The 12,373-nt window shown below is 51.3% G+C and overlaps 1 protein-coding gene across 2 annotated transcripts in view; it reads left to right on the top strand.

The window, feature by feature from the left end:
• Positions 1–1,675, top strand: part of DHRS1 (dehydrogenase/reductase (SDR family) member 1) — a 9,306-nt gene extending 7,631 nt beyond the window's left edge. For both annotated transcript variants that reach the window (XM_011970991.1, XM_011970993.1), the window contains exons 8-10: positions 635–704; positions 1,054–1,134; positions 1,278–1,675. In XM_011970991.1, the coding sequence (XP_011826381.1) occupies positions 635–704; positions 1,054–1,134; positions 1,278–1,414 (288 nt within the window). In that variant the 3' untranslated portion in view covers positions 1,415–1,675. The remainder of the gene's footprint in view (positions 1–634; positions 705–1,053; positions 1,135–1,277) is intronic.
• The last annotated feature ends 10,698 nt before the right edge of the window (positions 1,676–12,373 follow it).

The following is a 12,373-nucleotide window of genomic DNA, read 5'->3' as shown; positions in this document are numbered from 1 at the left end:
TTTTGAGACAGAGTCTCGCTCTGCTGCCCAGGCTGGAGTGCAGTGGTGTAATCTCGGCTCACTGCAACCTCCACCTCCTGGGTTCAAGCAATTTTCCTGCCTCAGCCTCCTGAGTAGCTGGGATTACAGGCGCCCGCCACCACGTCCAGCTAATTTTTGTATTTTTAGTAGAGACAGGGTTTCACCATGTTGGTCAGGCTGGTCTCGAACCCCTGACCTCGTGATCCACCTGCCTCGGCCTCCCAAAGTGCTGGGATTACAGGCATGAGCCACTGCGCCCGGCAAAAACTTGCTGAAGGTCACATATGTCCTAAGTGGAAAGGCTGTCTAGCTCCAAAGCCCATGCACTCGACCCCCACACCAGCTAGCTTAGAAGGTCCAAACACTATTTGGCACTACCAGATCCTTCCACTTAGCAAAGACAGCAGATCCTGGTGCCAGGAAACAGGGCTCACCTGGATATGGGGAGGAGTGGCTCTGGCACCTGCCAATACTTTGGATCCTGCAGGCCCTGCTTGAGGTCTTTGGCCTCTTTGGTCTTTGATCTCTTTCTCCTGGAACAGAAGTTGAAACCGGGAGACTTGGGCAGTGCTCTTGGAAATTAACCCTTCACTTCTCTGCCCCTGTTTTTCAGTTCAAATCAATCTTCTCATCTGCAGAAACCACAGAATTGAGTGGCAAATGTGTGGTGGCTTTGGCAACAGGTGAAGTTTGGGGGCAGCTGGTAATAAGAAAGGGCATGGAGGATGTGTAGGGTGGTAGCATCCAGTGGCCAGATCTGGCTCGGGAGTTGATTGAGGAACATGTCATTCTTTTCTCTGTTTTTTGAGGCCCAAGGGGTCAGCATTCCCAGTTTGAGTCTGGGAGCCTTAGGAGTGGGCTCCTGGGAAGTGTGGGAAAAGTCCAAGGCCCAAGAGCCTTCCTAGGAACAGAAAGAAAGAGTTTTCCAGGGCTCCTGAGTCTGTTTCAGCAGTGCCCTGTCCAACTGGGCCCAAACCTTGTCACTCTGCACACTCCCCTGCCTGCCATCTCTACCTGTCTGTGTGCCCGCAGATCCCAATATCCTGAGCCTGAGTGGTAAGGTGCTACCATCCTGTGACCTTGCTCGACGCTATGGCCTTCGGGATGTGGACGGTGAGGACCCTGGCACAGCAGCCAGCCTTGACTGCTATTCCCTCTGTTCCCTGCCCACTCCTCCCTCGGTCTCTCCAGCCAAGGTGAGGGTATCTGAGGAGTGGGAAATGAGAATCTAATCCTCCTACTCCTGTTGTTCCCAGGCCGCCCTGTCCAAGACTATTTGTCTTTGAGCTCTGTTCTCTCACACGTGTCCGGCGTGGGCTGGCTGGCCTCCTACTTGCCCTCCTTCCTCCGTGTGCCCAAGTGGATTATTGCCCTCTACACTAGCAAGTTCTAACCCTCCTGGTCTGACACCACGTCTCCGCTTGTCTTCTCATTTGGGCTTGGTGGTTGGTCCTATCTCAATGAAACAGCAGCCTTTCTTGCCTACCCATACCCTTGATATGAAGAGAAGGACTCTGCTGTGTGTCCGTGGTGAGTTCTGGGGTCTGCCTAGGTCCTTTCTTTGTGCCTTGGTTTTCCTTGTCCTTCTTTTTACTTTTTGCCTCAGTATTGAAAAATGCTCTGGGAGCTAATAAAAGTCTCATTTCTCTTTCAATATGTTTTTGACTGCTGATTCTGTGCTCGGCAACACGTTAACTATTTGGTAGAAGGACTCAAAGATGTATAAATGTGAAGCTTCTCAAGGGGTTCTGCCCCAGAACAAGACCCCTTTCCTCCAGACCTGTTCCTGCTCTGCCCTGCAAGACCTATTTCCCATGCCCCAGCTGAGGAGCAGAGTCACTCCACAGCTGGAAGCGGGCACATCCAGTCACACTGGTTTTCCACCCCCATTCCACCATCTCTTCAGAGATGCCTACTACCTTCTAGCTGGGCCTGATCTCTGACTGAGGCCCAGTCCAGCAAAGGCAGATTCCTTGGTGTTTATGATTTCCTGGAACTTGGGGAGAAGGTACTGCCTGAATCCAAGTGAGGGACAGAGGAATAGCTGTGACACCGACAACTCTCATCCTTCCTCTCGGGGTGGTACTACCTGCATTGCTTTCTGCAGAACTAATTGCATGAGCCCTATAGAGCTGCCTTGCCTATGTAGGAGGCTGTCCTAGCCTGAAGCAAGGCAATGGGGTGTGTTCCTAAGAGGAGCCAAGGGCTATTTTGAGGGATCCTTCCACCCAACAGCCTAGATAACCATCCAAAGTGATGGGATGGCTGCCATAACTCAGAGAAGCATAAATCATTTTACTTATTCAAAATCTTCAGAGTGAGAGCTGAGGCTTCTCCAGGCTGCCCATGAGGTTGGCAGAAGGCTTCCTGTGGCTTTCTGGGGACCGTCCCCGGTTACCGTTCCAGTGGTGAGTGGAGTGACTCACCGGCTTGTGAGAGCTGCTGATGCGCATCTCTTCTAAGTCCTCATTCAGTGACTTCATGTGGTGTCTTGAATCAGCCATGGCGACAGTACATGTCCCATGGAAGTCTACAAATGCTACCAATCAAGGCTTTCTTTTAGAGAGAGGGCTGGCTTATCAGTACATGACTGGTATAGAACTTTTGGAACTGTGTACCTAAATGCCACCATGTGCTGTGGCAGCTAATTAAGATCACAGTGATCAGATTTCCTCAGCGCCTGTTCACCCTCTTCCACTTACCAGCCTAAATTCCTGTTATCCCCTGAGGTTGGTGAGGGGCAAAGGCAGTAGCCTATGTGATATAAAAAGAAGATGGGCCTCAGGACCACCTCTAGCCTTGCACAGCCATCATTAAAGCCACCAATGGGGCTGGGCATAGTAGTTTACACCTGTAATCTCAGTCCTTTGGGAGGTTGAGGAAGGTGGATCGCTTGAGCCCAGAAGTTTGAGACCAGCCTGGGCAACATAGGGATACCCCATCTCTACAAAACAATGTTTTAAAAAATTAGCTGGGCATGGTGGAATGCACCTGTGGTCCCAGCTACTTGGGAGGCTAAGGTGGGAGGATTTGGTGAGCGTGATCATGCCACTGCACTCCAGCCTGAGCAACAGAGTGAGACCCAGTCTCAAAAAAACAACAAACAAAAACCACTATTGGAACAAAGCCTTGCATGATGGTATTGTCTCCTAAAGTCTCAAGATACTATGAGGGAAGCATGGACTTCAAACTCATATAAACTGTCATGCAAATCCTGACTCCACCACTTTGAGAATTAAATGAAATTATATATATATATATAAAGCACCAAGCAATACATAACCACTGAAATTGTCAATTCCTGGTTGGGGGTGGTGGCTCACGCCTATAATCCCAGCACTTTGGGAGGCCGACTCAGGTGGATCACGAGGTCAGGAGTTCGAGACTGGCCTGGCCAACATGGTGAAACCCTATCTCTAATAAAAATACAAAAGTTAGCCAGGCATGGTGGAGCATTTCTCCAATCCTAGCTATTCGGGAGGCTGAGGCAGGAGAATCGCTTGAACCTGGGAGGCAGAGGTTGCAGTGAGTGGAGATCACGCCACTGCACTCCAGCCTGGGCGACAGTGTGAGACTCCATCTCCAAAAAAAAAAAAAAAAAAAAAAATTGTCAATTCCTTCTCTCAACAAATAAATCTAACAGCCTGCTCTGTACCAGGCACCATTCTTGGCTTCGGGATAGAACAGAGAGCAAGACAGACCAGGCCCCCGCCCACAGAAGACTTTCATTTCAGCCATGGAGATTTTAGAAGTCATCTAGACCTTCCATTTATTGAAGGCAGCGAGTGAACTGGGACCCCAAGAGTCCATAAGATGTGAAGTAAGACCTCGGTCCTGGTATCCCAAGAAACCAGAAGGAACAGTGCTATTCACAGCAGACCACCGTGCTTCTCTCTGACAAGGTTTCACTCATCTTAGAAACATAAGCCATGGAGTATACCACCCAAGGCAATGGCACATGGACAGTCATTTTTGACTGAAGATAGAAGAGATTCAGGATGTGAGAAGCCTGACACTAGAGAACACTAGGACATTTTGGGGAATCAATACTCATTCAAAAACATTTGTTTTTTGAAACTCTCTGCCCAGCCCCGTGCAAGACACCAGGGAAGACTAGCTGAATTTGGCGAGATGAGTGCTACTGCTACAGTAAACTACCCAGAGTGCCCTGAGGACACAGGAGGAAGGAAGCAGCATGCCTGGAGAACTGAGGAAGGGGGCGAGACTAACCAGACATGTAAAGGATGGGCCGGGGGTGGTGGTGGTTTTTTTGTTTTTTTTGTTTTGTTTTGTTTTGTTTTTTGAGACGGAGTCTCCCTCTGCCGCCCAGGCCGGAGTGCAGGGGCGCGATCTTGGCTGACTGCAAGCTCTGCCTCCCAGGTTCACGCCATTCTCCTGCCTCAGCCTCCTGAGTAGCTGGGACTACAGGCGCCCGCCACCGCGCCCGGCTAAGTTTTTGTATTTTTAGTAGAGACGGGGTTTCACTGTGTTAGCCAGGATGGTCTCCATCTCCTGACCTTGTGATCCGCCCACCTCAGCCTCCCAAAGTGCTGGGATTACAGGCGTGAGCCACAGCACCCAGCCTTGTTTTTGCTTTTTAAAGGCAGGTACTAAGACACAAAAGTAGCAGAACAGCTAGAATTTTGATGTGGCTTAAATTTAGATTGGATATGGAATACATTTCCAGAGAGAGAGTGGAGTAAAGATATATGACTGAGACTTAAATGGTGGATGATAGGTTTCCACTGAGGATCCACCTTAGACCCTGAGTGATTTATGAAGTACTCCCAGGGAGACCAGTAAGCAGCGTTGGTGAAGCCAAGCACGAGCACCTTCTCAGCTGCAGAAAGCAGCTTTGGCATGATGCGAGGGAACAGCTTTGGCGTGTAAGGCCTCAGAGCAGTTCCAGCCTGGGATGAGGTTTTTCTGGGCTTTTATTCCCACCAACACTACCACCAGCACATGGTGCTCAGCGACCATGGAGCAGTCACTGGGTACACTGCCACCCAGGGCAAAGCAGTCCAGGAGGCCAAAGGCAGTCCTCCAAGAAGGGCTGCAGGTGCCAGCCTTGAAAGCACAGAGTGGGGACTGGGCACGGTGACTCACACCTGTAATCCCAGCGCTTAGGGAGGCAGAGGCAGGTGGGTCACTTGAGGTCAGGCATTCGAGACCAGGTTGGCCAACATGGTGAAACCCTGTCTCTACTAAAAATACAAAAATTAGCCTGGTGTGGTGGCGTGTGCCTGTAATCCCAGCTACTCAGGAAGCTGAGGCAGGAGGATCGCTTGAACCCGGGAGGCAGAGGTTGCAGTGAGCCAAGATCGCACCACTACACTCCAGCCTGGGCAACAGAGCGAGACTCTCTAAAAATAAACATAAAAAACAAAAAAAGAAAGGAGAGAGTGGGGTGTCATGCACAAAAATGAAAAAGTTCAAGGGGGATCTGGGCAGAGCATTAACACTGTCAGCTGCAGGAGGAATTAAGCAGAAGCATAAAATCATCAGATTTGAATTTTGAAAGTTCACTGGGGCTGAGGTGTAGGGAGGATGGACTAGAGGGAGGAGAGAGGCAGACACCAGAGGAGTAGCCAGAAGGCTAGCCCGCTATCAGTATCCCTGGGATGTGATGCAGTAAAGGTGTGAGCAGATGAGACATTGTAGGAGGCAGAGTCAACAGGAACCTGGGACTATTGTGGGACTGTGGTGGTGGTATCCCTGGCTTGAGGGATGCCATGAAACCAGCAACAGGCACAGAGAAAGAAAGAATGTGCCTGAGCAGTGAAGGAGAAGCCGGTCTGCCAGACGTAGCACTGGTGGGGCACTGAGGGCCTGACCGAGATGCAGCCCACCCCAACTGGAGAAAGTCAAGGTTCTTGGCAGGTCCCTGAAGACGCTTAATTCCTCAAAGGAACCCAGGGAGAGAAGAAGAAATTTTTGTTTTGCATTGTTACTTTTTTTTTTTTTTTTGACAGAGTTTCTCTTTGTTGCCCAGGCTGCATGTAGTGGCATGATCTCAACTCATAGCCACCTCCACCTCCCGGGTTCAAGCAATTCTCATGCCTCAGCCTCCTGAGTAGCTGGGATTACAGGCACCAGCCACCACGCCTGGCTAATTTTTTGTATTTTAGTAGAGACGGGGTTTCACCATCTTGCCCAGGCTGGTCTCGAACTTCTGAGCTGAGGCAATCTGCCTGTCTCGGCCTCCCAAAGTGCTAGGATTACAGGCATAAGCCACTGTGCCCGGCCTGTTAATTTATATTTTTCAGAGGTAACACATTCACATGGCTCAGAATCCAAAAGGTATTGAAGGATGCACAGTGAAAAGTCTCCTTCTCATCCCTGCCCTCAGCCCAGAGGCAGCTAGTGCTACTGCATTCTTGGGTGGCCACAGAGTGAGCCCATACCTTACAAGCAAACATCTAAGATATTCAGAGAAGAGATTTGCTGCGTGCAAATCTGGGCCTCTCTCTCCAGCAGAGGGATCATAATTTCCAGTCTGAGGCCCACTCTGGCCCTTGTGTCCAACACTTCTAAGTGCACTCAGAGCCCCAACCCCTTCCCAGGTCCTAATGCAGCTGCTCCCACCACCAGAAACTTCCCTACTCCACCAGCAGAGAGGGTAAGAGGAAAGTGTGACAGCTTAAATAGAGACTAATGACAGCAGAGAAGCAGTGTGAATGCCTAGAAGAGACCAGCCTGAGCAGCCTGGCCCAGCCCCGGTCTCCTCCAAGGAAGTGGACCCAAACATGGCTGTGAGATGCATGTCACATGGAGATTCCTCTTTGTAGAACAACCGCCCAAGGGTTGTGAAGTATCAGAATGAGGCTGACTGTGGAGCCTCTTATCTCCAGGTGTCTCCACTGATGTGAGCTTTGACCAACTGGTACATTAAACAGGAAGAGGATGGGTGCAGGGCTGGACCAAGGGATAACTGACTCCAGGTTTACGGACAAGTCACTGAGGAGGAGTTTCCATCTTCCTTCAGGAAGTCCCCTTTGGGCCCATGAGTAGGAGGGGAGGTCTCTGGCAGGCCAGGGAAGTGAGGAGGCGATGTGAGTGACAGTGGGGTGCGATCCAGGCACAGAGAGTGAGGAGCACGCATGAGGGCCCCATGGGAACCCAGGCCCAGTGGAAAAATCCAGGCAGGCAGCTGGGCCCAGGGCTGCCCTTTCCCTTTCTCACCCTGGCTCCTACCCACCCACGACCGCCAAAGGCCTTGGCACTGTCTCTGAGGCATCTGTCTCCTACCACCCATGCCAAAGGCCTTGGCACTGCTGCTGAGGCATCTGGTCCCTTAGGCTTTTGGCCTCCCTATCCCTGGGGAGAGCCCCACCTACGACCTCAGAAGTCCTTTGCCACAGCCCTCCCCATCACGTCCAGTCCCTGGTCTTCCCCTCGTTTGGCCCATCCTTTCCACCAAGCGCACTCCCCTGGGCCCTGCTGCCTCCACCTTCTTAGGCTTCCCCTCCTCGCACTGCTCCTCCTGACCCCTCAGCCCATCACCTGCCTGTCCTCGCTGGCCCCTGTGCTCTAATCCCATCTTTAACCCTCCATCTCCTGGTCAGCTGGCGTTTGTGCAGCCTCCTGTGTGCCCATCCTGGGCAGGGCAGGGTGGACAGGTACAGGCAAGCTTTATGAGACAAAGGTCCATTTCTCAAAGCGCTTCCAGTTGGCGTCATGAAAACATTAGGCAACCATGGCAAGACCCAGGGTGGGGACTCAAAGGAGCAGGAGGGATCGCCACAGCCAGGCATCTCCCTAGGCTGGACACAACTCTCGTTTCATCCAGGTTTCACCTTCCTGGGGGTGATAGAACATTCTTATCCCTGCCTTTCTCTGTGAAGCTTCACCTCTGTCTCAGCTCCTGCCTTCAGGCCACCAAGGGCATCCTTGCCCCCTCAGTGTGTCCTGACTCCCTGCCTGACACTGCACTCAGTTCCCCCAACACACATGCCCATGGGTGCCCTGGCCTCGGGGTTCTCCTCAGAGCCCTGTGGCTGCTGGTTTGACCAGGCTGATGGGCCTCATGTTGAGCAGCAGAAGAGACAGGAGTCGCTTCAGGACTGAGCAGCGGCTAAGGAGGAGCACGGGCTGGGTCTTCTGCAGGTGGTATCAAAGAGAAATAGCAGATGTTAGTTAAAGCAGTGAAAGCAGGCTTTATTCAGTAACTACTGACAGTAGGGGAAAGAGCTGAGCTCCATTCTGATTTGTGCAGAGGTGATCTGGGAGCTTTAAAGGGAGGAAGCAGGGGGTTAGCAGAGCCTCAGAGTGAATGGAATGAGGCCAGCTGTCTCTCTGTCTCTGGCTGGCATGTATCTAAGTTAGGGCTCTGTCCTTTATTTTTTGAGGCAGGGTCTCACTCTGTCGCGTGAGCTGGAGTTCAGTGGGTGGCACGATCTTGGCTCACTGCAACCTGTACCTCCCTAGCTCAAGCGATCCTCCCACCTCAGCCCCCTGAGTAGCTGGGACTATAGGAATGTGCAACCACACCTGGTTAAGTTTTTTTTTGTTTTGTTTTTTGTTTTTTGGGTTTTTTTGTATTTTTAGTAGAGACAGAGTTTTGGCATGTTGCCCAAGCTGGTCTTGAACTCCTGGCCTCAAGTGATCCACCTGCCTCCACCTCCCAAAGTGCTAGGATTACAGGTGTGAGTCACCATGCCTGGCCTTGATGACTACATTTTAAAGGAAGACCTGATGCTTCTGAGTTGCAAGAGATACATATTTACAACGGCAAGCCATTTTGAGCCAAACGCCCTAAGAAAGCGAGGTCAGGGGCCTATCATCAGGTGTTGGCTAGAACAAATAATAAATTTTTCTGGCAGCACTGAGCTTTCTAAAGTTGACACTTTAAGAGGGGCTGGGGTCACCCTAGGGATACAGCCTTGTGCTGCTAAAAACCAGTCTAGAGTCTGGTCAAGTCTCTTAGTTCAGAGGTTTGGACAGAGTTGTCAAGTGCTGAGAGTTCTGCAATTCTCTCTCTAGCAGCCAGTGGGATGCCGCTGCCCACTGCCCTCTGCTCCAAGCCTCCCAGGGAACTCAGCAGTGAGCCAGCTGTGGGGGTGAATAGTTTCCTCAGCCAGAGTCCAGGTGCAGGCTCAGGCTCAGCTTGAAGCAAGGCCAAGGGACCACCAGCAGCCTGGACTTAAATGCCAGCAGTGGAGAGGAACTGGAAGCTGCCTGTGCTTGATAGTGATGAATCTGGAGGACATGAGGACCCTTCCATAGACCCTTGAGAATGGAGGAGCCCATGAGGAATGCTGGGAAGTGGCAAAGGGAGGAAGTGGGCCCGGTTTTGTGCAATTTCTGTTAGCAAGTACCAACACATATGCCCCATATTGGGGAGTAAGAAGGTCTTGGCTAGCTCCTTATTGGAGAGGCAGTTCCAGAAGAAATGAGCAAAGCCAGAACAGACACAGCCTAAGCATCCCTAGAGGGCCTCATGCAAGAGGGAGAAAAACTGCCTTGGCTTTGGCCCTTCACTGTCACATTAACACCCTATCATCAGAGACCTGTGTTATTGTAGGGGCTGAGAGAATTCAGGTTTATTGGGCACCTGCAATGTCCAAACACTCTACCCAGGCCCTACTCTTTTCATCTGCCACATGAGGTAAGTACTCTTTTACAGCTGAGGAAACTGAGGCTCAGAAATTCTAAGTAACTTATCCAGGATTGCAAGTCTTTACAGTGCGAGTCTGGATTCGATCAAATCTGCATAACTCTGTATAAAAGTGTGAGCTCTTTCCCCTACATCATGCTGCTTCTGCTGCCTTGTATCTGGTTTTGTTTTGTTTTGTTTTATGTTTTGCTTGGTTTGGTTTGGTTTGGTTTTTGAGACAGATCTCACTCTGTTGCCCAGGCTGGAGTGCAGTGGCGCTATCTCAGCTCACTACAACCTCTGCCTCCTGGGTTCAAGCAATTCTCCTGTCTCAGCCTCCCCAGTAGCTGGAATTACAGGCGTGTGCCACCATGCCTGGCTAATTTTTGTATTTTTAGTAGAGACAGGGTTTCCCCAGGCTGGTCTCAAGCTCCCGGCCTCAAGTGATCCACCCGCCCTGGCCTCCCAAAGTGCTGGGATTACAGGCGTGAGCCACCGCGCCAGGCATCTGGTTTGGTTTTGACTTTGGAGGCCTTCTACTTTGGGTAGAGTAAGGGTTGGGGACTGGGCAGAATGGTGAAAGCTTTCCCAAGCTCACCCAGCCTAAGTTCCTCTTGGCCACATTGAGTCTTACTCATACCTAAACTTGACCACACTCCCTTTCCTCCACACCTTTGCTCCAACTGTTCTGATCTCTGGATTACCACTCATTCTTCTTTCACCCAGCCCCCAACCCCATTTTGCCTGCCAGAATTCATTCAGCCAGGCCCATCTCAACCTCCTAGAAGTTTCTCTTGGTGTCTTCTGCCCTTGTTTTGCTCGGTTCTGGGGAACCTCTTACTATGAAATTCACTTGGCTCTTGACTAGTGTTCGAGCCATAGATGTCTTCATCCATTTCCTGGATAAGGATAAGGTCCAAGACCTAATCCCTAACTTCCCAAGGTTAGGGATTAGGTCTTGGACCCTTCATCCTCCCTTCCCCTGCTGTCTCCTTCCCCATGCACAGAAACTTTGAAACCTTCAGCAAAGAACTGCACAGTACCTGGTGTGAACCCAGAGTGTGGCTGAGCTCACAGGCCCAGTGAGACCCAGTGGGGAGGGCTCCACCATTCCTCCCCGGGAGGAGGTACGCTAGGCCAGCCACAGGAGTGTCTATATTCCAGGACTGATCCTCTGAGGACTCACTGATCCCTAGTATCCATCGATCCTTGGCCTCGGCCCCACACACCACACCTCCGCCTCAAAACGCCTGTTCAGTGTCCTAAAAGACAATTTCCCAACAGGGCTGCCAGCCGTGGGAGCCTTGGATGCCTCTGTGGGGCTACTCCAGGTCCTCCATGCCCCTTTTCCCCTCAGTGTTCTTTGCCAGGCACAGAGCTCAAGTCTGAGTCATGATTGGGCCCACAGGGGACTCGGGAACACAGTATTGCTCCTGTCAGCAGTTCTAGGCATTCTCCTTTACACTGAATTCTGAGCTTTGGAACCACTCCCTGTCCACTCCCTCCAGTGCTGTGAGTCCTGGCCCTACAGCCTGGAGTGCAGCCACCCCGACCAAGCTCCCTGCCCTGGGTTCTAAGATCCCCAACTCCTCCTCCTAATCTCCCACCCCAGCCCAGTGGGTGGGTGCCTCCATGGCTCACCATTTATTCATTCTTTCTTTCCCAACTAGTCTCAATACCCTGTTTCATTTCCCTCAGGGGCACTTAGATTCCCTGAAATTGTCTTTGGTGTGTATCTACTCCTACAGGGACTGTCTCCCCAACTATAATGTAAGCCCTATGATGACAGGGACCTTGTCTGTCTTGGTTACCGCTGTATATTGAGCTGTACTGGTGCTCAATAATTGTTGGTTGATAATTGACTGGCTAAATTATGTTAACGTTAGCTGAGCAACCACCACAGTGCAGGCACCTTGCTAGGTGAGAGGAAATGCAGTCGAATGAGTCCCTTTGGGTAGGTAGTTCACAGCAGGAGAAGAAGTGGGGCGCCACACCCACAGGATGAGCTATAATGCAGGCACCACAGGACCTGGTGCTGAGAGGCACAGAAGAGGCATTTGACTGAACCCCAAACCAGGCCTTCTGCTCACCTACAGCCCCTGCTCCCGCTCACTTCCTCAAGGAAGCCCACCCCCATCCCCAGACAAGGCAGCTGCCCATCAGGTGCTCGCCCAGCACCATATGCCTCTCCATAAAGGCAGAGCAGTCAACAGAGTTGTACTTCTACATTTGCTTATGTGATTATTTCTGTCATCCAGAAAGTTCGATTAAACAGCCCAGGGCTAACCTATATGCTCCGTGAGGCAGGGACTGTGTCTGTGCTCTGCTCACTGTCATAGCCCCCACCCTAGCGTGGATCAGGCACAGAGGGCCCTCAGTCAGTATTTGTTGGACAGATAAATGGGACAGGGAAAGGGTGAGGCCTGAGTCCTCCCCCCAAAGGAGCAGTTCCTCTTTCCTCTCCCAGAGGAGTATGTCCTTTGTTGTCCTTTGTCCCCTGTGTTCATCTACCAGCAACAGCATCCCATCCTTCCCCAGGACCCACAGTGTCACTTTGTTCCACAGCTTCTGCTTCTCATCTGACATAGAACATCAGGGCTTCTGCCTCCTGGTACCACTCACATCATATATGCCCAAAACTGAATGTGATGGTGCCCCCTGCAGTTGGGCAGCAGCCTTGCCAGGCAGTGAGTTTCTTGGCTACATTCCCACCTTCACTAGTGCTCTGGGCAATTTTTAGCCAACAGGTCATTATCA

This window comes from Mandrillus leucophaeus, unplaced genomic scaffold, assembly GCF_000951045.1.
Source record: "Mandrillus leucophaeus isolate KB7577 unplaced genomic scaffold, Mleu.le_1.0 Scaffold980, whole genome shotgun sequence".
NCBI lineage: Eukaryota > Metazoa > Chordata > Mammalia > Primates > Cercopithecidae > Mandrillus > Mandrillus leucophaeus.
This window is presented reverse-complemented; position numbering and strand designations above follow the sequence as displayed.